The 25,946-nt window shown below is 42.1% G+C and overlaps 3 protein-coding genes across 10 annotated transcripts in view; 2 read left to right on the top strand and 1 right to left on the bottom strand.

Moving 5' to 3' along the window:
* Positions 1-161: 161 nt before the first annotated feature.
* avpr2l (arginine vasopressin receptor 2, like) lies at positions 162-1,419 on the bottom strand. The gene is made up of 2 exons (XM_071501626.1): positions 476-1,419; positions 162-315 (listed from the first exon to the last, which is right to left on the bottom strand). Exons 1-2 carry the CDS (start codon positions 1,296-1,298, stop codon positions 236-238), a joined length of 903 nt encoding a protein of 300 aa, XP_071357727.1. The 5' UTR covers positions 1,299-1,419; the 3' UTR covers positions 162-235.
* Positions 1,420-5,826: 4,407 nt separating this feature from the next.
* Positions 5,827-14,844, top strand: pnpla8 (patatin-like phospholipase domain containing 8). The gene is made up of 10 exons (XM_071502466.1): positions 5,827-5,943; positions 7,149-8,306; positions 8,391-8,540; positions 8,673-8,824; positions 9,147-9,241; positions 9,371-9,542; positions 9,674-9,731; positions 9,981-10,175; positions 13,183-13,378; positions 13,592-14,844. Exons 2-10 carry the CDS (start codon positions 7,335-7,337, stop codon positions 13,864-13,866), a joined length of 2,265 nt encoding a protein of 754 aa, XP_071358567.1. The 5' UTR covers positions 5,827-5,943; positions 7,149-7,334; the 3' UTR covers positions 13,867-14,844.
* A 4,013-nt stretch (positions 14,845-18,857) lies between these two features.
* nrcama (neuronal cell adhesion molecule a) overlaps positions 18,858-25,946 on the top strand; it is a 51,930-nt gene continuing 44,841 nt past the window's right edge. For 3 of the 8 annotated variants that reach the window (XM_071502382.1, XM_071502386.1, XM_071502383.1), the window contains exon 1: positions 18,858-19,161. The gene's annotated coding sequence lies outside the window, so the exon portion shown is untranslated. The remainder of the gene's footprint in view (positions 19,162-25,946) is intronic. The other 5 variants (XM_071502384.1, XM_071502385.1, XM_071502388.1 and 2 more) reach the window with 3 other exon arrangements.

Raw genomic sequence — 25,946 nt, forward strand, 5'->3', positions numbered from 1 at the left:
ACAGAAATCAACAGGAATCCAGTCTAATACTCATATAAAGCAATGGTGACACCAATCTGGATAGAATTTTTATCATAAAATATATGGTACAAGAAGTTTCAGTCCTCTTTAGTAATTTTTACAAATCAGCCTGTAACCTTGGTTTTCATTAAAAAAAAAAAAAAAAAAAAAAAAAAAAACAGCATTCACTGAGAGAAACCACAGATTTAAGAACAGAATCCATGAGCTCTACCATTTAGCTGTAGTAGAGATAAATCCAGGGGTTGGTGCAGCTGTTAAGACTGGCCAGCAGCATGATGATGGCAAACACGGGACCTGAAAGAGAACAGATATATCACATATAGGCCTTAAACACTGTGACATAATACAAAGTTAGGAAATAATAAATACATAAAATAAATACAAAGTTAGGATACAGACATATTTAGTCCTTATGGTTTTGGGAACCTTAGGACATTTTTTCACATTGACCAACCTTTAGTGGGCGCGCTGCTTGGGCTCCATGCAGACCATAACTGTGCAGCAAAGAATGGGCTCCAACAAACTGCGTTTACCATTATAATGACAAATGTCATCTTCACCGTCTTAAGCATCGAGTTGGACACCCCCTTCTTGCCTGCGCGCCCTGCCTGCAGCGCCTTTCTCTTCATGTTGAAGTAGATTGTTGTGCATATTCTTATTTGGCAATAGAGTAAAATGACAGCAGGTATGGCAAACACTGACAGGGTGATCCAGCTGATGTAAACTCTGCTCCCCCACGGTTCAATAAATGTCGCCCAGCAGTCGTACTGGTTCTCCGCCACCTCCTGGAGAGAGAAGATGAAGAGCTGAGGAGCGCTGAAGGCGAGAGAGAACAGCCATGCTGCGCCTATGCTGAGATATCTCCTAAATGAGCCATTCAAGAAGGAAACCATCGGTTTGCAGACTGCATGGTAACGGTCTATGGTCATAGCCGCTATCATGTACGCGGAGGCAAACATCCCAACCACCTGCAAGTATTTTACGGACCGGCACAGGAAGTCTGTGCCTCGGAACCTGTGCGTAATTTCAATGGACAACTGTGGCAGGACTTGGAAAAAAGCCACAACCAGATCAGCCAAGCACAGGTGCAAGAGGAACAGCTGAGTCCTTGTGTTTCTTTTTCGCTTCTTCCAAAGTGTGCCTAGGAAAAAAAGATTACCACCTGTTGCAAGCACAAAAACCAAAGCCAAAATTCCTGCTCGGATGAGCGCAAAATGTTCGTACACCTCTCCATCCTCATCTGTTGCCATTCCCAAACTGTTGCTGCTGGAATCCATTGTAGCGCAAATCCCTGATGTTTCCTACAAGACTCGTAACTTCAGGGTTCAATCAACATTTACGCACATTATCTAGGTGTGGGAATATTGACGTGTTGGCGCGGGAAAAAAATCGACATGCTCATCCTTTGGCGCGCCGCGTTGCAAAGTGACTGCGGGGGCTGCGAATAGCGAAAGCCATTGACTTGGAGGAGAGAGGGGGGGTCAAACTACTCAGTGGAGACTGAATGTCAGTGTAATTCTTATGACATACACATGCACACAAAAATAGAAATATAGGCCTAGGAAATGACTAGAGTATACCTAAATGAAGAAAAAGGGAGTGTCATATTTTTTAAATCCATGAACCCATAACCTGCACACAGAAATGTAAAAACATTTCCCCTTGAACTGTTTAGGTCCTATTATTAATCTTTGACTCATTTTCAGAAATGACTTGTTCTTTTGTGCTTCTCTCACAAGAGCTAAAATGCTTGTATCCTGTTGTAGATTACTCTTAATCTTTAGAGTTCTTCAGGTCCAGAGATTGTTTTAAGTGAGAGTTGAAGTGCACCTGTAGTATATACTGCGTACCAGATGCTCAGGTCCATTACTGATTTAGCAAGTGATTTAGTATTAATGTCGTGACTTTTTGCATCTTATTTGCAATGCAAATATAAGGTTTTGAAGGAGCAGCTGAGATGGAAAAGACTGCATTAATAGTGAAAACGAAACATTGTACATTAGTAGGCTATACTTCACTGATATTAAAGGCAGGCCGGTTGGTAATTGCACTTGGAGTTGCCATAAAAGCTATGAAATTTAGACAGCAGAGGCTGAGAGGCAGAGACAGAAATGTAAGAGCCAGAAAGAATAGCTGTAGAATATTGCCCTCCACTGAATACAGATGTCTTACGGTGATGGGAAGGCCATGCCTTAAAAACACTTAGGCCTATCAAACATTCAGTAAACCAAACCTCATGGGACACAAACAACATTTATATTTCCAGCTGAAGATATTAATAATAACTTAAGCACTGCTCCATACATCATACAGAAATAATTACTTGCTGTCGAGGCATATCTGATGTTTTTTATCTCTATGCCTTTTTTGTGCAGAAGAATGTATAAGGAGTAATTAACAGTGTGATGGCAGGGATATATGCAGCACAATCACCATGAAGGTGCCGTGACGATAAAAGGGCTATAATGTCACCACCACTTCACCCATGACAAACGAACGATAATATATCCTTTCTACGTCAAGGCAGGGTGTGCATAAAGGTGGAGTGGGCATGAAGCAGAGACAGATGATAGTATTTAAGTGTTGTCACTCATCCCGGCCTCTCTACCCCCCTGTCTTTCTGATGTCTCAGGAAAGTGAAGAGAAGCTGTTAGGGAAAGTTCATATTGTTCCTGAAAGAGGATATTCTTGTGCTGGGGTACAATAGTAGACAGAATGCTATTCTGCCTTTGTATCCATTTACTGTATAATACCATGATAAATTATTGCAATAATGTAAAACAGTGACATCAGTATTTCTTTGCTTTTGAAGAAAGCACAAATGTATTAAAGGGGCCCAGCTGGTCTAACTACCAGGCTACAAAACAAAAAGTTGTCTTTCAGTTGCTCGATTCACTCTAGATCCAGCTTCGGATGACTAAAATGTATTAGTGTGGTTAAAAACATGTAAGTTAAAATGACAAGTATATAAAAAGTGTATCATAAAATTATGGCTTAAAAAAAATGTAATTGTTGACACATGTATTAATGACACATTTCATTTCTTTTTTATGACCAACATTTTTTTCTAATGCTTTTACATTTGTTTCTATAATATCACAGTATATGAGTGACACCCAGGCTCCTCTCTTAACCCCACCCTATGCCATTTTGCAGGGGTTCAATAGACCCTATTTGGAATTTTGAATTGTACTAATCTACTCGTAATCTTATAAGAAGATCTTTTTGGTCTCACAGAATGGCATTCCATTCCTCATCACTAAATGATGGATTGACGTCTGCCTGCCATGTCTGTTTATGGCCATTTGCCTTCTTGCCTTGTCTGTCCAGCAAAGCACCGTCGTATCTAGAGGCTTCCTTGCCCTTATCAAAGACAGCAAGTATGTCACTCAGGGTATTGGGTCTTGACAGTCTGGTCAAGTAAGTGTCTGATAGTGAGTGAAAGATTTATGTACAGAACCATCATACATATCCTTTCAGGTCAGAGACACATTTTTCTCTGACTTTCTATGACTACACTACTGCAACAGAAATTTTCAAACCTTAAAAAGGTATATATGGGTGTGTAAAGCAATTACTGTGTCTCTCAGAAGAAGTGATTTTCAAGTGAACAGCGCTACACAGATAAGTGTTTCATTCCTCTTCATATGAACAAGATCTTTTTGAAAAGACACCTCTGCAAGGATCTATCAGATGGCAGGAATATTATTATAATTACTAACACATCCACCTTCAGCCGTTGTGTCACATTGTACATAAACTAGCCCTCTGACCAAACTGACTTTAAAGCCATTATGAACAATACTAAGTGGAAAGTGTGTGCTAAGCGAGACTGGATATTGATCAAACTTCCATGGATTTCTTTACCTCTTATATATGACTGTGTTGAGCCAAAGACAATGGCCTACAGATGTTTTAAGTAGATACATTTTGCTGTTATCTGTTTAAGACACAATAGTGGTTTCAATGCATTAAAATGTGTAAAATTTATTGCACAACTCTTACCACCTGTATTTAAATTGCAATTTATTTTTATTATGGTGATGTTTTGTCGACATCTAGTGGCCAAGTAAAGCATTGCACAAATATATTGGACAGTTGCCTAACTCCCCCTCTTCTTCCTGTTTAGTTTTTCTAACCATCATCACCCATGGACCTGGACACGAGAGGCCTGTAAAAGCCAGATATCAATGGCAATTCTAATGTATATTTTTAAGCCATGGGGTTTTAATCTGTGTAAAAGCGGTGGCCTGAGATGGTGCCGCCTGCTCCCCCTCTCCCTCCTGTCCCTGAGGGGAACTCCCACGTCCTCAGTGTGTGCTCAGTATACAGTTTGCTATATGTCCAGTGGCATTCATCATTTAAATTAAATCTTTATAAAAAAATTATTTTGATATATTTTTCATTTTCAAATCAGATATCTGTGAAACAGAACAGTGAAAAAATAGAAAGAGCAATGACGGGACATAAAGCATAACTACAGCACTGCACAGCTTTGGTTGTTTTGTTTTTTTTTGTTTCTAGAAGGCATGCCGTATAAATATGCTTCTCAATGACAGAACGTTCCCCAAAGGTTCCGCGGCGAAGGTTCCGCAGTTCACAATTTATAGTCATGAAGTTTTTCTTCTGTGGCATCTAAAGTGTTTGAAGTTCTGGTTGAAACTGACAGAAGAAGTGAACATAACTTGATGGAGAGCATTAATTTAAATCCACAAGTTGCAACTAATTATTCTTGTTGGGATACTCTGGAGGTTCCCACCCGGTAACATTCCCCGGGAAACGTTCCGCGAACGTTACCCCGGGAACGTTTGGGGAACGTTCCGCGGCGAACGTTCCGCGAACGTTCAGCGAAGGTTACCCCGGGAACGTTTGAGGAACGTTTCGCGATGTAAAAAGCACCTCAACCCATCTTGTTACCGGATGTTATGCTAACTTCAGGTTGACGTTTCTGCCAGTGTTTTTAAAATAGTTTCAATTTGTTAAAAAAAAAAAATTAAATAAATAAATCTTGATCTTGAGTGAGGCCTCAGCTGACAAAGCACGTTTTCATTCATGAGTTTTTAAATTATCTATGTTGATATCTATGTTGTATCTATATCTATGCCCCACTGTTGCTGATCAATTGCACCAATCACCAGAAAAAATTCCTTGTATGTGAAAACATACTTGGCAATAAAACTGATTCTGATTCTGATTCTGATTCTGATTGATTTGGTCATATTGTACATCTTATCCCCTGTTGGAGAAGCCCAATGACAGACTTTTACTTTTATTTTTAGAAATAAAAGGCAAAGGCAAATGTGACCAAATCTGTAACTGTGCCCTGAGATAAATCAGAATGGTTCACAGTTTATAGTCATGAGGTTTTTTTTCTGTGGCATCTAAAGTGTTTGAAGTGCCGGCTGAAACTAACAGGAGAAGTGAACATAACTTGATGGAGAGCACTAATTTAAATCCACAAATTGCAACTGATTATACTTGTTGGGATACTCTGAAGGTTCCCACCCGGTAACGTTCCCCCGGAAACGTCCCGCGAACGTTCCCCCGGGAACGTTTGGGGAACGTTCCGCGGCAATCGTTCAGCGAACGGTCCGCGAAAGTTCCCCCGGGAACGTTCCGCGAAGGTTCCTCCGGGAACGCTCAGCGAACGGTCCGCGATGTAAAAAGCACCTCAACCCATCGTGTTACCGGATGTTATGCTAACTTCAGGTTGGCGGCTCTGCCAGTGTTTTTAAAATAAAAAAATTAAATCATGAGTTTTTAAATGATCAGTGTTGATTTGGTCATATTGTGCATTGATCCCCTGTTGGAGAAGGACAGTTGCGTCACTTCCCCTCTTCTTCCTGTTTAGTTTTTCTAACCAGCATCACCACATAGAATGAAAAATGTCGGTGACATATTTGACTGTCTGTGTTTTGTAAGGTAAGAAGGATATAGTCTGTTTATTATGTGACACTGTGTGAAAGTCGGTAAACTGACAAACCTCATTCATTCATTCATTCATTATCGAGGCTAGCAGCGGCTAATTAGGTTGTGGCTAGTAAACGTTTCGCAGTGTGCACAGCTGTCTGCTTAGCAAGCCAGCAAACATCATGCTAATTGAGGTGTTTATTCCCTTAAATGAGCATATCATCTAACATAAAGCGTCGTACGACAGCGTCGTGGTCTTGAATACGTCTGAATCAGTTTTGAACCAGGCTTAAATTTAGCGTGGCAGTAATCGTGAGGTCCAACAAAACAGAGAATTGAGACTGGCAGCTAGCTTGTCATTTTGAGAATTTTGCTGTTTTATTTTGAAGTGTGTTGATACTCATCGGGGCAGCGGAAAATTCAAAGCTACGATGTGGTATTTAATACCAACACTAGTATTTCAGGGTGGTTAGGCGGTGTCTAATGTCAGTCGATTCAAAACCGCATTTTGGAGCAAAGTCTTGTTCTCAATAACGTCCACCAGCCACCTCTCTCTGAACCTGGTCTTCCCCGGCGTGTGTACCAGCCTGTTTGACTCCACCACGAAGCGCACCTCAGCGGGCAGAGTTTGGGGTTTGACTTTAGATATGTCCATGACGAAGTAAACACTGGCCGTCCCCCGGACAGGCTTCCGCGGCGTCGGGGTGCTGAAGCGGGCCCGGTAGTGGTAGAAGGTGTGATGCTCCTCCTCGGTCGTGTAGAGAAAATCCAGACTGTAGAGCCAGCAGGGCTGCACCTCCCATGTTTGGATGTATTCCCCGATCTGCTTTTTCCCCACTTCGGTCGTGAAGTCTTTGCTTGCGACCCAGTTAATACTTCCTAACTGTCTGTCAGGAGAGCTATCGTCCTGCTCCTTCGAGATGGTGTGTCGGTGTTTCTCCAGCAGGGTTTTTACAAGTAGAGCTGACTCCGCCGTAAAATTGACATTGGGTTTATCTGCATGAGCTTCCATGTTGTCCTTTTAACACCGGTCAGCATACAGTAAACTTTTTCTTACCCATGTTGTTTTGTTGTTAAGGTTGTTTCCATGGTTACCAAGATGCTGGAGCCCTCTGTTGGCCCACTTTTTACTTGCAGTATAACATGTTGACCCCTGTGTTTTATATTTTTGTTGACACTGTCTCTTGAAATGATAATTTCATCTTTTTTTTTTCTAGAACTCTGTGGAACAAGCAAGATAACATTTATACTTTCCCTCCAAAATGGATTTTCCACTGAATCCACTCTAGCTCATTGGCAGGTGGCCTGCCAGGATGCTGTATTATGTCACAGGGACACTAAAGCATCTCCCATTTGCCTGATTAATTTAAAGTTCCCCGCTGCTGTTCCCAGTGAGCAGACGCATGTCGCGGATCAGGACCACGCTTGACAGTGTCACCAAGGCAGTAGGCAGCACAGACCTCATCTCCAAGTTCTCCCGCCTCAAGCCTGGCAGCTCCGCAGTCGACAGCGCACATGCGGAAAAAGTTCTGGTCAAAGCTGAGACCTTAACCTCAAACAACACAGCTACTTCCTCACCAACTGAAACCACCATGAAAGAAGAGGAAGAAGGTGAGAAGAGCACAGAGGAAGAGTCAGACAAACAATTGCACAAAGTTACAGAAAATCCTTTTGTTGCCACCAAGAAGTCCACATCCAATCTAGCGTCAGTGGCAAATGTGTCTGGCCCAAGCTCATCCTCCACTGTGGCAAAACAAACTATGCAGCTGTTTCACCCAGCAGCTCTTTCAACCAACATGGATGAGACCTACAAAACTCTGGCTGAGCACATCAATAGTTACTTTGGCACCAACACACAGGTAGAAGATGGAGAGAACAGATCACTGCAGCAGCAAAGAGGATTGGAGGATCCTGTTTCTGAGCCTGTTCCATACCTTACCCCTCAGAGAACAGGGGATCACATTCCTATATTGTCTCCAGTGGCAGAGGCTAAAAAAATTGAAGCATCAACTACCTCTCCTGTCCCTCCCTCTGCACCAGACAAGCTCAGTCCTGCAGTAGGGACTCCCTCTTCTGACACCCCTGCAACAGAAAATGCGGCTCAGTCCATCCCTGTACCCACTACCTCAACTAAAAAAGGCTTCACCCACTATCTGTCCTACCCTCGGCCCAGCGTTCAGGCTTTTGTTGGTAGTTACATTGCACCACTGGTCCCCAAATTCAGAGGTGACTCTAAAAGCACTGCAGCTGAGAAAGACAAGGCTGTAGCAGTCACTGGGGAAGAGCCCACTGCAGACAAAGCAGGAGAGAAGACAGATAGTGAAGAGGAGAAAGCAGAGGAAGTGAAGCAACAGCAGTTGACTCAAAGGCAGAAGGTAAGGTTTAAAAGTATGTATTGGAGGCCTTATATTTATAAGATGGTTCTAATTTTTTGTTCATGCTGTGTATTTGTCATACAGATAATAGCCAGGGTGAGTGTGGACAACAGGACCAGAGCTCTGGTGAAAGGCCTGCAGAGGGTCACTGATGTCAAACTTCTCACTTCGCGAGTGGAGGAGCTCAGCTATCATCTCCTAGAGTTCCCAGAGACACGAGGTGTAGCTATCAAGGTTAGTTGTTTGTTTTTTTTTAACATACCCTGCAGTTCATTTTTAATGTCAGATGGGTTGCACAGTCCTTAAAGGTATTTGCAGCTGGGAAATGTAGTAGTCAGTGTGTCTGTGTTTAATTGTGACCTCTAGGAGAGTGTGCTGCCCTGCCTGCTGCGTTTGCGTCAGGCCAGAGACCTTCCTCTTCAGGCTGCTGTGAGAGAAGCACTGGCCCTGGTTGGCTACAGCGATCCAGTCAAAGGAAGAGGAATTCGGGTCCTGGCCATAGATGGAGGGGGAACAAGGTACCGTTTCTAAGTATCTGTGACATTTTCCACATAAAAAAAAGCAGGTCTTTACTGCTTAATATAAAAAGGTACAATTTGCTTTTACATTTGCTGTTCTTACAAGCAAATGTTATTGTGGCTAAAGAAAAGAGTGATACTGATAGAAACTAGAATTCACAGTACGGTTTGTACTGATGTATTTTAATTTCACCAGAGAAAAATACAAACTACTACAGCTACTATTTCAGGCCAAATGGATACAACCATATCTATGTTTATTGGTTTAAATAAGCATCATTTTTACCAGTCTGGTTCTGTAAAGTTTTTGACTTGGTTACAGGGGACTGCTGGCCCTGCAGACTCTTCATAAACTGCAGAACTTGACTGGGAAACGAGTCCACCAGCTCTTCGACTACATCTGTGGAGTCAGCACAGGTACGCTGTTGCCACTTTTTAGTGTTAGTCTTCCTTTGGCTCTTACAAGCTTGGCTCTCACGAGCATGATCCCACATGTGATTAAATGTAAACTGCCCTTTTCACATCATCCTTGTTCCTCTGCTTTAGGTGCCATCTTGGCCTTCATGTTGGGGATTTTTCAAATCCCCCTAGAAGAGTGCGAGGAGATGTACAGGAAGTTGGGCTCAGATGTGTTCAAACAGAATGTCATCGTTGGAACTGTTAAGATGGGCTGGAGCCATGCTTTCTATGACAGCGAAATCTGGGAAAACATCCTCAAGTTAGTCTGCAGGACGCTTTCACCCTTTGTTTTTCATATAATTATATCTCCTCCCTTCCCACCAACTGAATCGGAGACTGGCGCATGGTTAATTTAATTTGTCCTTAAATGCATTTTTGTTTTTCCTCCAGGGAACGGATGGGTGAGGGTTGTATGATTGAGAGTGCCAGGGACCCACACTGCCCTAAAGTTAGTCACAAGCTTATATCTCTATACTGACAAATACTGCACTAATTTATGCATGGGTTAATTCTATTTGAATGTGTTTTATATGCACACACAAAGAAACCCACATGCTCATATTTCAGATGTTAATATGTGTTGGGTTTTTTTCCTCTGTACAGCAAAGCGCTTAGAAAAACACCAATTTGTTAAAGTATTCAAAAAATTATGACTTGGCATGCTTCTATAAAAATTACCTCTTTTTTTGTCCACCAGGTGTCAGCAGTGAGCACTATTGTGAACAGAGGTCTACCTCTGAAGGCCTATGTGTTCAGGAACTACAGACTCATGCCAGGAGTGAGATCCCATTACCCTGGAGACTGCAAACACAAAATGTGGCAGGCTATCAGGGCCTCGTCTGCCGCACCAGGCTACTTCCAGGAATTTGTCCTGGGAAAAGACCTTCATCAGGTATGACACGAAACTGAGAGCACCGGGAGATGCCTTCGCTAGGTTTAGATCAGTTCAGTTCAGTTTAGTTAGTTGAATTGAAGTACTTAGGATTTGAAAAATGAATAATAGAAAATAAAACAGATAAAAAACAGTGTAGTAACATGATCAATAATGGCCTGAAATTGCCATGCAGAACGCCACAGTAATCTATGAAGTCACATTTCTCTGAGAGCCCTAGATTAGTGTGAGAGGGTCATTTCCTTGATATCTTACCAATCAATACACTTCCACTATGATTCTGTATCTCTTAAAAGACTGGTTCCAAGGACAGACGCACTGTGGATGGTCCTGCACTCTGTGTGAGCGTACATTAAGGATGTGTGTGTAGATTTGTTTCACATTACCTTGAAGGTGGTCCACTAATTGGTTCATCCTCTCTTCTGGCTGTTACGCGTCTGAGGGTCAGAGAGAAAGTGAAAAGAATGAGACGGAGGTAGACAGAGAAAGTGTCCTTGGACCTGGTCTGTGCCCCTGAACATCAAAAAGCCTTGTCCTCTTTTGACTTTAGCCTGTCGTCCTAGAGGGAAATGGAAGGAGTTTTTGTACTGTTGCTTTGATTACAAATCATTCAGGATAAATGAATGTAGGAAGTATTAATGCATTTTACTTGCTAACACTATGATCTTTTATACTGCTTGGCTGTGCCTTTTGGGAGCTCTTCAAATGGAGTTGTTTTAATGTGTTATTTCATGAGGTTTGATTATTAGGCCAGATATCTTTAGATGTCTTAATGGGCAGCAATTATGCTCAGGGCTTAGCTTCATTTTGATAACCTACTTAGGCAAAATTAGCCTTATCCCTGCTTCTAACAAGTGTTTCTCTCCCCTGCCATTTCCTAATGTAAGAGCCCTGGTAGACAGGCCTTTACAATGTTTCAGACAATAACACAACCTAATCTCCATCCCACTCTGCTTGTTTACTGCCCCAAACATTGATTCTTCTAGGCATTTAGAATTAAAACAAATGGCCAACCAGTTTTTTTTTTTTGGCCTGATATGCCAATAAGTTATCATTACAACTACTGTGAAACTCTCTAGCTCCAGAAATTCATCTGATGTTTTCTAGTTTTGATTTTGTGTGAAGGAGACTATAATATTCTTTGATTAGTAAGCTAACCAACAAGCTGATATTGTCTGTAATGTTGTTCCAGATAGCATGAGATTGGAGTGATTCCTTTAGAAATCAATCAGTTGAGGACCTCTATCTCTGTGCCTCCAACATTGTGATGATAATAAGTAATTATGCCTTGGTTATGACCTCAATTTCTAATGCATGTAGTGATTATTTCCATTTTCTTGTATAATATGCATTTGTGTGTTTTATGCATATGCTCCCACTGTCATCTCTGCAGAAAGTATGACAGCAGGGATGCAAAGATAGCGTGTGTGTTGTTCTCCAAATTCCTCTTGGAGCTGCACTGTTTTTTTGTTTTTTAAAACCGACAGTTTGAGGTAGCGTTGCCACCCACCGGTCTCACTCCTACTCTAGTTTTCAGCACTAGCAGCGGTATTTCTCAGGAGAATTCTCCCATGGCATGGTATCAAAAATATGTATACACACACACACACACACACACACACACACACACACACACACACACACACACACACACACACACACACACATTTATATACTCCATGTAGAGTTAAAACCTAAACATTTCTCTTAGCATACCAATTAATTGTTATTAAACTATGTGGTAATACCCAATGATTTTCCATCATTCGGTTGTTGAATTATATAAGTGTTTTGTTTACATGCTCACTCAGTTGGGTGAGACCCATGGGTGAGAGGTTGAGGGTCAGAGCTGAGGAGCAGCTGTGTAATTAACCCTCTGTCTCAAGAGTGAAAACTGTGTTCCACTGTTTCAATAGCTAACACCTGAGGGTAAACAGCTTCATAACCAGGCTCAGACTGATGTTCAGTTCTGCATTGTCCCATAATAATACCAGAGCAGTGGATTCGACTAACCAGTCACTCCTAGACAGGTATCTGAATCCTAAATACATTTCTTAGAGCTATTTGGGTATTTTTAACTACGTCAGGTTAAAAAACTAATTAAATTAATAAAAACAGATGTAACATATTCTCATGTTTTTGTGATCCTCACCACCTATGTGTTGTGGGATTCTTTGTGTGTTTTTGTATAGGTTGTTGCTGATTGACATCTATTAACACCACATATGTTTGCTTTTGCCCAGAGGATATAGAGGATTGAAGTTTTTTTATACCTTTCTACTGCCCATCCCCTCTAGAGGCATGGAAATGACCTTTACCCCTGCTCTGCTAGGGAGTGTCAGACCTCTTGTGTGCCACACTCTGTCTCTATTATTCCTTGCCAAAAGCACTTCAGTTGTTGGGTAAGGTCCAGCACCGGACTTGGGGGAAGACTTAGAAGGAGTATTCAGCACTAAATCGGTCCAGGCATCCATTCAGCCCGATTGTCCCTCTTTCTCTCATTGTTGGCATCATTTAGGTCAGCAGCTCTTTCATGAAGCTGGTAATGAAAACAGCACACATGCCTAATGAAAAAGCAAGCAAATAATTAATGATAAGGTTCTAAATTAAGTCAGTTAGGGTTAGAAAACGGAAATGCAATATGATGTATCACTGAAGCTAAATTCAGTTCAATGTATTGTAGCGATTAGACTTGTTATATAGGTCAATTCTGGTCCAAATAACAAATAATGACTCATTTTAGCTGCTAAAAACAGTTTTCCTACTTGTTTACTTCTGAATAAACAGTGCTGTGCACAGCACGTCTATGACGCAGAAGTTTCTTTTTCTTCTGTAGCTCTGGGACAGCTTGTCCTCTTCACCTCATTTGTCCCCTGCAGGCTGTCACAACAAATATATTCAAACTAGAGGTACATGTCATAGGTACAAAGTTTCCTTTATGTGATTTTGAGGAAAACTTATTTGACTGCAGAGATGCTGAATGTGTCTCGCTTCTCTTCTGTTTTAGGATGGAGGACTTCTGATAAACAACCCCACAGCTTTGGCCATTCATGAATGTAAGTGTCTGTGGCCAAACACACCTCTGCAGTGTGTGTTGTCTCTTGGCACTGGACGGTACGAGACAGCGGGCAAGAATAGCACGACCTACACAAGCCTGAAGACCAAGCTCACCAACGTCATCAGCAGTGCCACAGATACCGAGGGTAGGACCACACAAGATGTTGTTTGTATATATCTGTTGTCCCAGATTGTGTATAAGCTACTATCTAAGAGGTGTGTAATGACAGGCAGTGTGATGCACTGCAGTTCTTCTTGCTCAGTGCGGTCTTGAAATTATAAATCAAAGATGAAGATGTAAAATTGCCTGCAGCTAGCGTCAGATTTTGACACTAACAACTCCTCCATGCTTGTTTCAGAGGTGCACACCATGCTGGACGCCCTCCTTCCCCCTGACACCTACTTCCGCTTCAACCCCTACATGACCGAGGACATCCCGTTGAACGAGAGCCGCGTGGAGAAGCTGAACTTCCTCAAGGGCGAGGGGGAGCGCTACCTGGAGCGCAACGAGGCCAAGCTGAGGAAGGCAGCTAGCGTGCTGGGCCAGGAGAAGAGCACGATCCAGAGACTGGCTGAATGGGCCAAGCTCAAGGCTGACATGTACGAGGGTCTTCCCTTTGTCTCCAAGCTGTAGTTGTTAGCCTGGCAACAGCATGGCCACAAAAGAGTGGTTAAGATAAGAAGGGATCAAACGGGAAACATTTTAAGCATCTAGGGAGGCAATCTGAAATGAAATAGTAAATGTTTACATGGTTTGATCATCATCCACCTGACACTAAAAGATAATTATTCATAAAACTAAAGACAGTACTACAAATATTACTATGAAATCACAAATGTGGTGTAATTTATTATTTGAGACAATATGATAATAGGAATTCAGCGGGTATTGATACAATATTGAAATCGATCACTGGACTGATCAGAGAAAGGAAATGCATGAGTTCATGTTCATAAATGTATGAACTTTAAACTGGCTGAAAGTGTTGGTTTACTGATTGGTTTTGACTGTACTACAGAAATGGTGTGAAGAATTAATGCCAACATAGTAGGAAAATTGTAGTTATTTTGTAAAGACATAAAATTGATGTTCTTTTGCATTTTCAGTAACTTGAATATATTAAAATGTAATGAATACATGATTGCTTAGTGAAAACATCAACATGACTGCCTATTTCTAACACTGTACAGGAGTAAGACTTCATGCACTTTGTAAAATATAATTCTTAACCAAGAATATGTAAATAATATTTGAAGTAAAAATGAACTCATTGAGTGTTATTGCCAGAATTTAGGAATAAGATAAAAGAAATACACTATCCCATTCACCCACACTGAAATCTGTTTTCATTCTTATATTGAAGTATTAGAATGTGATCAGTGTCATCCTCATGGTGCAAAGCATGCTCTACTTTGTTCCTCCAAACTGTGGCCCATTAGTCATTGTGAAGCCTTTGCCTTTAACCTTGCACGAGCCTGAATTTCCTCGGCCTTAGCTTTTGTTGCTTTATACTTTATAAATTTGTTTCACATTGCCCCGAGTGCTCCCTTCCTCATTAACTTGTGGAAAATTGAAAAAGTGTCATGAAATAATAAAACTTGGTTTTCAAAATCCTGATAGAAATTCAATTCTTTTGACCTTTGACCTCTGGATGATTTATTTTAAATTCCACTCTTATTAAAAGGGATGATAAACACACACCACAGACACATATGTTATGTTATTTGATTTTAATCATGTTTATCAGCTTTTCCATTCTGCTGCCTCATGCTTAACGCAAACATACACAGAAACATCACAAAGAGCCCCACAATAGAGTCACCACAAAGGAATGCCAAGTGTCCTCCTATGATGAATTTGGCCTTGCACTAGAGGGGTCTTTTCAGTGGGTAAGCTGAGACTGGTGACAGATCCTACAATATCTGAGCTAAAAGCTGGCAATATGGCTAAAAATGTGCTTGTTAGACTTCCATGTACAGCTTCATCTAAGTTTACTGTTACCTCTTAGCTCCCTAAGAGGTATTGCAATAATATTCTTTGTAGTTCAGATGCAGAAAAAAAAAAGAGTTTCTTACTATGTGATTTAAAAAAACAAGATCAAGTTTGACTTGCTGGAAGACACTACTCTACAGGTATATATTTACCTAACCATGCTACCAATTTCTGTGCAGGTGAAACAATTTTGCATCACTAGATTCTTCTAGGAGCTAGATGGAAAACATTTCCGTGCTTTGCGTGAACTGACCCTTAAAAGAGATATTATCCGGTTTTGTCTTCTATATAGTAAATACACCTGTGTATAATCATACCAATGTATGTCCCCAGCAGCCTGGCTGACAGAGTGGCTCAAGTGAAGCTGCATTTCGGTCATAAGTCTCAGGTTTTGAGTCAAATTACAAAAGAAACATTGCTGGAAAACGCCCTTTTTAGCTTGTGTGTTTGGTTACCTGACCAGCTGGAGCTTACTTCATGTTCTACTGCTTCGAATGCACAGGATTTATTGTTGCATTTGAGAATCGACTGTCAAACACAGCACAAAGTATTATTCAAGTCTCCTGTCAGACTGTCTGGAGACTGGAGGAGTGTCTTTGACAAGACAGACGAATGAGGCGAAAGTTAGATTAACACTCTGGGGATGTTCATGCTGCTGGCAATTTCCTTGAGCATGATGCAGGCAGAAGTGCCAAAGTAAAGTGAAGTCTGCCAGGTTGTGTTTACATAAAAGAGTGGGAAACATTATACTATTATAGTTGATACCACTGTGCTATTAGTTGCTTGTTGTGGCAGGAGCTGTCTGTCTCCTCCTCCTCCTCCTCAAACAGAATTGGATAGTTTGGTCTTATGGTGTTCCCTAGCAACCGTTATAGTTCCCCTTCTCATTTACAGTCTTCTCAATGTATGTGTGCCCACGTTTGCCTAAATTTGTCCCTGATTTTGCAGATGTGTGTTACGCAATCGGCCTTTTTTTATTTTGTTGCTATAAGCAGGGTTTTGTCAGTTGAAATTGCAGGGAGAAAAAGTGATCACATTAAAGTTCGCTATCAATATCTAGCTGTGCTCTTTCCCTGCTCTTCTTTTAAAGCTGGCACATTTGAAGTTGGCACATACTGCGTCAGCCTAACGTCTGTCATTATCTTACACAAACAGCGCAGCATGTGAAAAGAAGTTTGGACAAGTTGTTTTACCTTGTATTGGCTTGGCTGTGCCTTATTTTTCTAGTATCTGCACCCTGCACAATGGGTTGTAGCGGCAAATATGTAAACACAGTTGCATAACAAGAGCCACCCAAGATGTTATCACAATCCATGGGTTTACAGTTGCCCCAATAATGTCAGTGAACCAACAAATAGGTCGCTGTTAGAAGTGTGTGTGTGTGTGAAGCCCACACAGGAATAGAAATGAGCAAGAAGGAATTGATTAATGCATCCAGTCTGTCACTGCAGAGGGCAAAAATCACTCAAAGAGCTTTAGGAGCATTCAAATACAGTCACTCCTTCCCCTCCCAGTCCTCTTGCCTGGGTCATCTCAGGATTAAGTGGTGTGAGGAAGCTCGTACCTATCAGGGAGAGGAAGACCCCAGCAGCTTCACATCAGTGTTTGTCAGATGTAGCTCACTGACCAAGTTAGGAAGGCTGCTATATAAACAGTATGTAAGCAGGTATCTGGTAGCTGTCAAAGAGACATTGTCTCAGCATAATATATCCTAGCCTGTATAAACTGGTTTTAAAATACACAGTGCCCCAGAGAAACCTTGGTGTGGATCCCAAAAATGTAAACTGTTGAGTGTTCTCACTTGCAAATGATTTTTAGCTCAAACCTAATCCAAAAAATAATTTTCAGTGTCACCTGTTTTACAGAACCTGTTTGTGAGACAATAGACTCACTGTTTCACTGTTTCGTTAATAAAAGTATGTTGAAAGCGCCAAGGAGTATTTCACACTCAACAGAGGCATGTCAATAATGTCACACTGTCCGTCATCACTTCTCCTCAATGAAAAGAAACGGCAGAACAGTTTACACAGTGGTGTCGGTCTCCACAGTGCTTTGCCAGTCGGTTAGCATGGGGACACACCTACAAACACGCACATCCTATTTGTCCAACAGCTTTGTGTCGGTGTCTGTGTCTGTGCCACCATTGCAACGGCAGTCCAGTGTAAATTCAGTCTTCACGGTCAACATTAATCATCCAGTTCTGCGTTTTAAATCAGTCAGATGGTGCATAACTTTGGAGTCCGGGAGTTTTGCACATACATGTACAGAAACGGCAACACATTCATGACTACTGCTAAAACTCCTTTGTTTTGGTTCCAGCTTCACCCCCCCAGGACTTGTCACCATTATTATAGTAGTAACAGCACATGACTTAGGTGTGAATGCTCATGCCCCTCGGCCTGGATGAGTGTTCCTGCATGCATTTATCATGTGAAGAAGCAGTACATGTATACCCACACAGTGCTAATGACCTGTACATGCCTTACAGTGAGCTGCATGTGAGTAAACCATGGCTGTAAAGAGCCCAGCTCACAGGTTTGACCCGTCACACTTTTCATTGAAAACAATGGTGTAAATGAATGGCCACTGTTTCACAAAAACAGTGTGGACATTACTGGTATTGATGACAATGTCTTAATTTGTGTAAGACATGCCTGGTCTGCCCCAGGTTGGAATTGAATAATGTGGGAGGGGGGCTCATGCTCTCTCTCTCTCTCTCACACACACACACACACACACAGCTGATATGCAAGAAAAGTCTGCAGTTAAAAATGTGACACGGATTGGTGGGCCAGTAATGGTAATGTGATGTGCAGTCAGGTGTGTGACACCAGCACTGCTGTGTGTGTGTGTGTGTGTGTGTGTGTGTGTGTGTACATAGGCCACCTGTCCTGTGATGATGGCAGAGAATGACCCGTGTCTCACATTAGGCATTGAGAAACATCTAGAACAAGCAATAACAATTTAGTGGAAGTGCAAATGATTAACCAACAAAATCATAAAGTACGAATGAAGCAATCAAAAAGGTAAAGTATACAATTATATCAGCAAATCTAAAAATATGAGGACAACCTGTTGATTCCCAAAATAAGAAGCTAAACTTGACGTTTACAGGCATACACATGCTACAGGTTACTTTATTTTGGAAGAACAAGAAGAACTTGCTTCATCTGACACAATAAGACAACAGTGCTGTGCAGGGTTATTGTTGATTTCTCTGTCTGCAGCTCTCTCTGCTGCCGCTCATTAAAACGGGGTCGCTGCAGTTGCGATTTTCCCCCTTTCTTTCTGCACCAGATTGGCAGCCAGAAGATAGTAGATGCGAAAAGAAGACGTCTCACTCTGATATGGTCCCTTCCCTTACAAATAGCCTAATATATTAGAGCTGGAACAAATTGACTGACATGAAATAAGCCAACAGCTATTTTTTTTAATCGATTTTTAGTCATTTTGAAGCAAAAATCCCAATAGGAAGATTTGTTGCTTTAGGCTACTTAGTCACATATGACAGCAAAGAGAATATCTTTGTGTTTCTAAGGTTTTCATAACAAGCATACTGCAAGCCATTAAACCAGCGCAAGCGTAGGAGTTAAGGACGCCCACGCTTGCGGGGCCGGAGGATGGGCCAGGTTTTCCGCGGGTGAGTGCGTCGTCCTTGCCCAAAGAATAGACGATCTTCGGACGCTGCTGGTTTTTGACAGCAGCGGGGGAGCGGGTGAGGAGGAGAGCGGAGGATCCGTGTGGACCACAGCTTGCTGCTGCAGCGGCTGAGGGGGACGGACACACACATACACACAGTCACTGGCCGGGCACGCTGCCTCAACTACACACACACACACGCACACACACACAGAGAGATAGCCTACACATCGTTTTCTACAGCATCAGCTCACACAGCGCTGCCGGGGGAGGAAACAGGAGCGGGGGTTTCAGACGGTGAGTTTGAATATGCCTCTGTGTCTCTCTTTCCTTTTCCTTTATTATGATGGGCACCGCTGTCTTCATTGTTATCATTTGTGGTTTGAGAATAATGCTGCAGTGCATGTGCCAAACCGGTGCCTTTCCATTCGCTTCGGTGTCCCGGTGATGCTGCTTGACTAGGATGACCAGGTGCAAATGAAACAGCAATATGGAGGCGCCTTTTCCTTTTCTTTCTTTCTTTCTTTTTTTTTTTTATTATCTGGATCCTGCTGAGCTTCAAAGGAAGGACCGTTGCAGTCTGTCCACTCGCCGCGCCGCATGCGCTGCATCTTGAGGAGCAACCATCAAAGCAAAGCAGAGGGGAGGGAAGGCAATGAGTCGATCGGCCGTTGTGTTGAATGAATTTATTCAGCGGTGGCTGCAGTGGCAGCGCGGTTATTGTCGCTGGTGCCGGCCGGTGCAGGCGGGCCCTCAGCTGCTGGGAGGATTATCTGATGTCTGCCAGTGATGCTGCCAGCTGTAGCTCAGCTCCTCTGCCTAACCTTTCAAGGGTTCGGACTCAAAGGCAGGCAGCACACCCACCAAGGCCTTGCTTTCAGATATTAGATTCAGAGATGGGGATAGGCCAGTCAGCAGGTGTCTATTGATCAACAGGGGGCCAGCAGCCTCCCATTCTTTATTATCGATCAACATTTCTTATTGGTTCTTGCATAAAATAAAAACACAGGGCTCCATGAGGGAGAATTATTGGTGGTACTTGTATGGGTTTCCCCCTCAAAATGTTGCCAAATTCTCAACAGCTGTTCGTCACAGAGGGAGAAATATCTCTCTACATGGGTGCAGATGTACAAGCAGCGTGAGAAGAGAGGGGAGGACAGCATTTTAAGATTCAGTTAAAGAAGACGCACTTTTAGAAAGGAATTGATTGATTTAAGTGATATTAAGAGGGAGCTGGTTTGACTTCTGCTTTTATAGAAATCATAAGCCTAATAATTGGCATTTGCAGTCAAGATTAGAGCTGAAACAGTCATTTGATTGATGCAAACCGTGCCACGTGTTCTCTTGTTTTTGCCACTTAAACGTGAGGATTTCCTGCTTTTTTCTCGTCGTATATGATAGTGAGAAATACATTTTTTAAATTTTTGGACATTTGGGGCAAAACGATGAGTAGAATAATTGAGCAAATAATGTGCCACGGTGGAGATACTCTTTAGGCGGCATGTATGCATCCTGATATGAATGTGATGCTGAGTAAATGGAAAAAGAGGGTGGTTGTATTTGATAAGATGCTCTACAGTGTGGTGGAGCGTCATCATCAGCATGTCCGGACTTGTGGAAATTGGGAAAATGTTTTCATAGTGCAGCTACCCTAGTGTCTCAATATCATCCTATACCGAGCTCTATGAAAGGCCTATGTTGTTGCTACATTGTGATTTCAATGGAGGGGCGTAGGCAGAATTGTCCTGTGTAGCTCAGTGATACAGAATTGATAACCAACAGGCTAGTGGTTTGATCCCCCACTGGGGCTGCACGCTAACATGCTGTTTGAATGGTGATACACACAACAGATGCCTTGTAATATTGTTCACAGTATAAAGTGTGTAGCCAGTGGGCATCACACCTGACAGTAGGAAGAATCGTTGTGATGATAAGAAGAACGGCACTATGTGTTAACGTGGCAGAGACAGTTTTGCTGTAACTCTGAAATCATGTGGTAAATGTAATCAGTTGCCGTGAATCGGGAGCCTGTACTATTGTGCTGTGCAAACCCGAAGCTGCACCAGAATGCTAATATCAGCCTGCTAACCTACATTTTGAACGCTCCAGTCAGCATTTCGTACTGTATTCCTGTGTTCAGCAACACAGCGAGAGCTGAGGTAAGACGGCAGACATGTCTCTCTGTCTCTCTCTGAAAATCTGTCAACCTTCAGTAACATGTAAAACTGCACAGTAGAACAGGCCTTTTTAACAGCAGACATGCTGGCTCCTCACAGTGGGACAAGCACAGGTGTAAAAAATGAAATTAAATCATGGCCAGTTGAATAGAAGGAGGACATCTGTGCTTTTTCCCGAAAAATCGTTCCATAAATTCTAACATCAAAAAAAAAAAAAAAAACAACCAAAAAAAAAAAAAAAACACTTGATATTTCCACATATTTAAAAAGTGATTTTTTTATGAAGCACTTAGAAGCTGTTGTTAAATTCAATTTGTCTGGGCCATCAATCATTTAGTAAGATGAGGTAATTTTCTCAAATCTGCTTTTGAAAAGAGAGCATATACTGTGGAGCTGTGCTTCGTCATGGCATGGCAGGTAGTGTGTGTGTGGGCACCACAACCACTGTTGCAAGATCTCCCCCTTGAGACATCATGAGACATGACTTGAGTCTCCTGTGGCAACTCCCCCGTCTGTCAGTGCCGAGCCAGCGCCGAGCCATTACTCACGGCAGACGGGGTTGTCGCCGTCACTCTCCCGTTTATCCACGGCCCATTAGGCAGGAGCCAGGTGATGGAGCTTATGGTCGCTTCAGGTGCATTGTCATTCAAGTGATGGCACAATTTTGAGACAAGGGAGATGCATAATATTGGCTTCCAGCTAGTTGGGGATCAGGGTTGAGGTCAGCTCCCTTTCATTTCACTCAGGTGAGACTCAAACTGGGACTTCTCAGGGTTATAGCTTTTATTATCAAACTTTTTTTTTTTTTTTTTTATAGATTAAAGCTTTTAACAGCTGAAGAATGTCTGTATATACTGTATGAATGAAGATGGCCAATATGAGCTTTTGAAACATTATCAGTCTGATTAAATTTTTACCACTGATCTTTGACTGTAGCGTCCCTGATATTCTGAGGAAACGTTTGCACACATGCATTTGTCCAGCTTCATATTGTCGCTTGTGTTTTGTGTTTTTGTAACATTGCGTAACTGCTATACTGCAGTGTGGATTCCCAGTCCCTGCACTGCTTCAGGCACTGCCACAACAAGAAAACAATGCTTTCATTCCCAGAGGCCACATAAGCAGCCACCAGTGACGTATGCAGGTGTACATGTTATGAAATCACAATAGGAACATCCTGACTTATAAACTCCTGCCTCATGTCTATGAGACTATGATTCTTATGTATGCTTTGGGTTTATAGCATCAGCAGCACCCTGCAGCGATGATGGTGGGTTCGGGAGTGGGAGGGGTATGAACGCCCCCCTCCCCACACACACACACACACACACACACACACACACACACACACACGCCCTCGCTGTACCCTCGGCTCACAGCTGGACATGTTTGGGTGGCTGTTTTCATTAAGGTACGGGACACATTAAATTAGCATGACTGGCTGAAGATTGATGAATTGGAAAATGGGGGAGAGTTAAAGCCGGGGCTGGAGTGTGACATTCTGCTGCCGCTGGTGGATTTCTCAGAAAGCAGATGCTGTTGTTTTCCCGGCCTTCCACAGAAGACAGATGGTTTTTTGTTGTGTGTGTGTGTGTCTTTCCTTTTTTAGGAAGATGATGCTGTGGCTGGAATATGGGAGAGACCCAGTTTTTGCACAGTGAAGCACTGTGAGATCTGGTGTGTTAGTCAGACAGATTTGATTTCAGACAGTTTAATCTCAGGTATCACATCATCCTGGTACTTTTCTACATCACAGCCACTTAGGTGATACTGTATTCCAGTTTGCTATGAATAAACACAGGCTGTCAGTTCAGTGCCTTACTCTGTCTACCAATGGTATGTTTTCTCAAACACTAAGCTCAGATAATTAGTTGATTAACCAATTGCTGTTTTGATTATTTGAGTTTTGAACTATTTGAACAAAACTAGCATTTTAAAGATGTCTCTTTGAGGCTGATATTTTTCACAATTCCCTGACATTTTGTTGAGAAAATGATGATTGAGAAATAATCATAACTTTAATTGATAATAAAATAATTGTTAGTTGCAGGCCTGCACATATTATCGCCTACAGTGTCTCACTATGAGAGTATAGAGTGTGAGGAGAGGGGAGGAAAGGAAAGGTGAAGGAGAGGACTGAGCAGAGCTGAAGGGAGGAAGGGAGGAAAAGAAAAACTGTTGGAGAGAAGACAAGTGGAATGAGCTAGTAGGAGGAAACTAGAGCTGCAGTGAGGAGTGAAGATGAACGGAGAGGAGAGGAGCGAGGTGCCGCTGCGATCACCAGCTGTGTCGGGCCACATCTTCAGCGCAGCAAGAGACTTGAACTTGACAAAAGGAGACATACCCTGCCACCCCTGCACAGACACACAGGCATGCACAAAAATAAGCTGAAAAGGCTAAATAATTACACTTTTATTCACCTTATACTCATGTTTTATTTTTCTCAGTGCTTGGAGGCTGCAGGTGAGTTGTCTGTGTGGATCAGGTGGGCAGCAGATGGGAGAGTGGGTGAGAGCAGAGGAGTTGCCAGACTGGTGCTACCTGTCATTTCGCTGGGTGTGAAGACACATCGGCATCTCTGTCTGAGCGGTGGATTTAATTTTATACACTCAGCCATATGCAGGCGAGGATTATTTGTTTTCACTGCAGTTTCATTCGAGTTTTACGACACAGTCTTGTAGCTGATTTGACAGAAAAGATGAGGTTTGGCTCTTTGGAAAAGAAAATCGTCTCTATATGGGTTTTTTTTTTTTTTAAACCCATGTTAGGGAAACAAAGGAGGTATGTTCAAATCCCAGTGGTGGGAGCTTAATTCATTGTACTGTAGGCTTAAAAATAATATTTCCCCCATCCAGCAGAATCTTTGTCACAGCTCTAAAATGATTAGTGAGGATTTAGGTCAAAGAAACCATTAAAGAGCTCCTCTTATCACACCAAACATCCAATTGGTTCAAGGCACCAGCATCACATGGTGGGTGTGAACCAACGAGCCTTAGCAATGATTATTAAATATGTTTTTACAGGGCATAATTGAATCTGTCAGTTATAACGGCTTTTTTTTTTTAAAGCTTTATTATGCTGGTGTGGAAAACTGCATCATCACTTTATATGGGAGGATGAATATTTGAGCTGATTTTCTCATAGGTAGATTGCTTTTTTTTTTTTCTTTCTTTTTTTAAACCCCCCCCCCCCCTGTGAGGAGAGATTAGGTTGATGGGAAATGTATCTTAGGGCCTTCACACATGATTTGTAGAGTGTGTAATTATGTATTGCTTTTTTGGCCGGAAGCTGACAACATTCATATTACACCTACAGAGGACCCTTATTCTCCCTGTGGCCGGACTGGTGTCATTTTCACCTTGTAGTGACTTTATCGCTAAAGAATATTCTTGCAATATTTGTAAGAAAAAAAATACTTAACCAGTATGAGCCCAGTTCTTCAGTAGATATTTTATATTGAGCATCTGCTTATCATCAATGTGTATGGTGTGGGAAAAGCGGCTCCAGTTCAATGGAGCCCGCATGTGTCCTCAATCCTACTCGTCTGACCCCCCGAGAGAAGGCCCTTCTGAGGCCGGCCCGCCTTCAGTGAGAGCCCTCTGCTCGCACTGAAAGAACGCCTTTGTAGAAAAAGATAAACTGTCCAGCAAGCAGATGAGGAGGATGGAGAACAGAAGCAGTTCTCAGTGTGGAGAAGTCATCTATCAGCTTAAGATGCCTCTGCTTAACTGATAAACCAATTAAAAGCAGACAGATGCTGCGTTCATGGGCCTTGAAGACAGACATGTAACATCTGCCTTGTTAATCATGGATTAATACTTTGTTTATTCCAACTTTTAATTTTATTTGAACTGTACGATCCACATGCTCACATGCCCCCCACAGTGGAAACCCCCATATGAAACAACTCATCGTTTGATGCTTCTGAATGTCGGCCCATAAAAGTCAGTGGAGTTTCACATCAGTGATAATACCCCACCCTGCCACTCTAGCTCTGTCCTCTCTCTCTCTCTCTCTCTCCCTCTTTCACCCTTCAAACTGCTGAGCTGGCTGGTTTTTGGGCTGCCGGATACTCTGCATTGTCCGATCAGAGCCGTGCTGCTTTACTCACCTTGCCTTTTCGCTCTCTGACATAGCTCAACCGTGGCTGCTGTTGTAGCACTTTAGTTTATTGCAGTTGGATGTGAGATATAGACAACCACACTTCAGAGGAAGAGCACTCCTCTGTACTTTTGCACTTATGTTTCACAGAAACTCTTTTCATGTGCTCGAGTTGATTGTTCTCATTAATGATAATAATTCATTAATTCATATCAGCGTGAAGTTTCGGTGATTCTCTGCGGCTGGCTCAGATCAAACAGAGAGAGAGATAGTGGTCAGGCCATTTTATGCCAAATTAGCTGGTGGAGCGGCTCAGCTGATCTCTGTTCTGAGGGGAAGAGATAACCCTGATGCCCCTGCTCTGATTGCTAAGATACACAGTGTTGATACAGACTGCAAGACTGAAATCAGTCAGACTCCGTGCACAAAGGGCCAGTATATACACACATTTAGGGCCATAGAAGATTTCATGTCTGACCTGTATATTCAATAAAAAAATAAAAAAAATTGCCAACAGGGTCCAAGTCTAGTTATCCTCTCAACGGTGCAGTGACTCAGGCTACCTTATATTCTTCAAAAATGTTTGGATGCTGAAAGAAATTAATGTTATATTTTTTTTACCTTTTTGTGATTATGGGTCAGCTCAAAATGGACATTTCTGTCCTTGATCTTGGATTTACTTCCCCATCAAGAAACATATTTGTAAAAATAACAAAACTATTACATCATTATGCATACTGTATTATTAAGAGCTGTTAAGCTTTTGGATGAAAAATAATACTTTATCATCAGAAAGCAAGATCT

The sequence above is a fragment of the Trachinotus anak genome, unplaced genomic scaffold, assembly GCF_046630095.1.
Source record: "Trachinotus anak isolate AG129_WGS33_773 ecotype Australia unplaced genomic scaffold, CSIRO_AGI_Tana_v1 ptg000018l, whole genome shotgun sequence".
Taxonomy (NCBI): domain Eukaryota; kingdom Metazoa; phylum Chordata; class Actinopteri; order Carangiformes; family Carangidae; genus Trachinotus; species Trachinotus anak.

What these genes read in the sequence shown, in the direction of transcription:
- avpr2l (XM_071501626.1), bottom strand. Translation starts at nt 1,298, where the DNA reads ATGGATTCCAGCAGCAACAGTTTGGGAATGGCAACAGATGAGGATGGA. An exon ending in AAGCAGCGCGCCCACTAAAG is followed by an intron (nt 316 to 475) that starts GTTGGTCAATGT and finishes GTTCTCTTTCAG; the next exon opens with GTCCCGTGTTTGCCATCATC.
- pnpla8 (XM_071502466.1), top strand. Translation starts at nt 7,335, where the DNA reads ATGTCGCGGATCAGGACCACGCTTGACAGTGTCACCAAGGCAGTAGGC. An exon ending in TGGGAAAAGACCTTCATCAG is followed by an intron (nt 10,176 to 13,182) that starts GTATGACACGAA and finishes CTTCTGTTTTAG; the next exon opens with GATGGAGGACTTCTGATAAA. An exon ending in CAGTGCCACAGATACCGAGG is followed by an intron (nt 13,379 to 13,591) that starts GTAGGACCACAC and finishes TGCTTGTTTCAG; the next exon opens with AGGTGCACACCATGCTGGAC.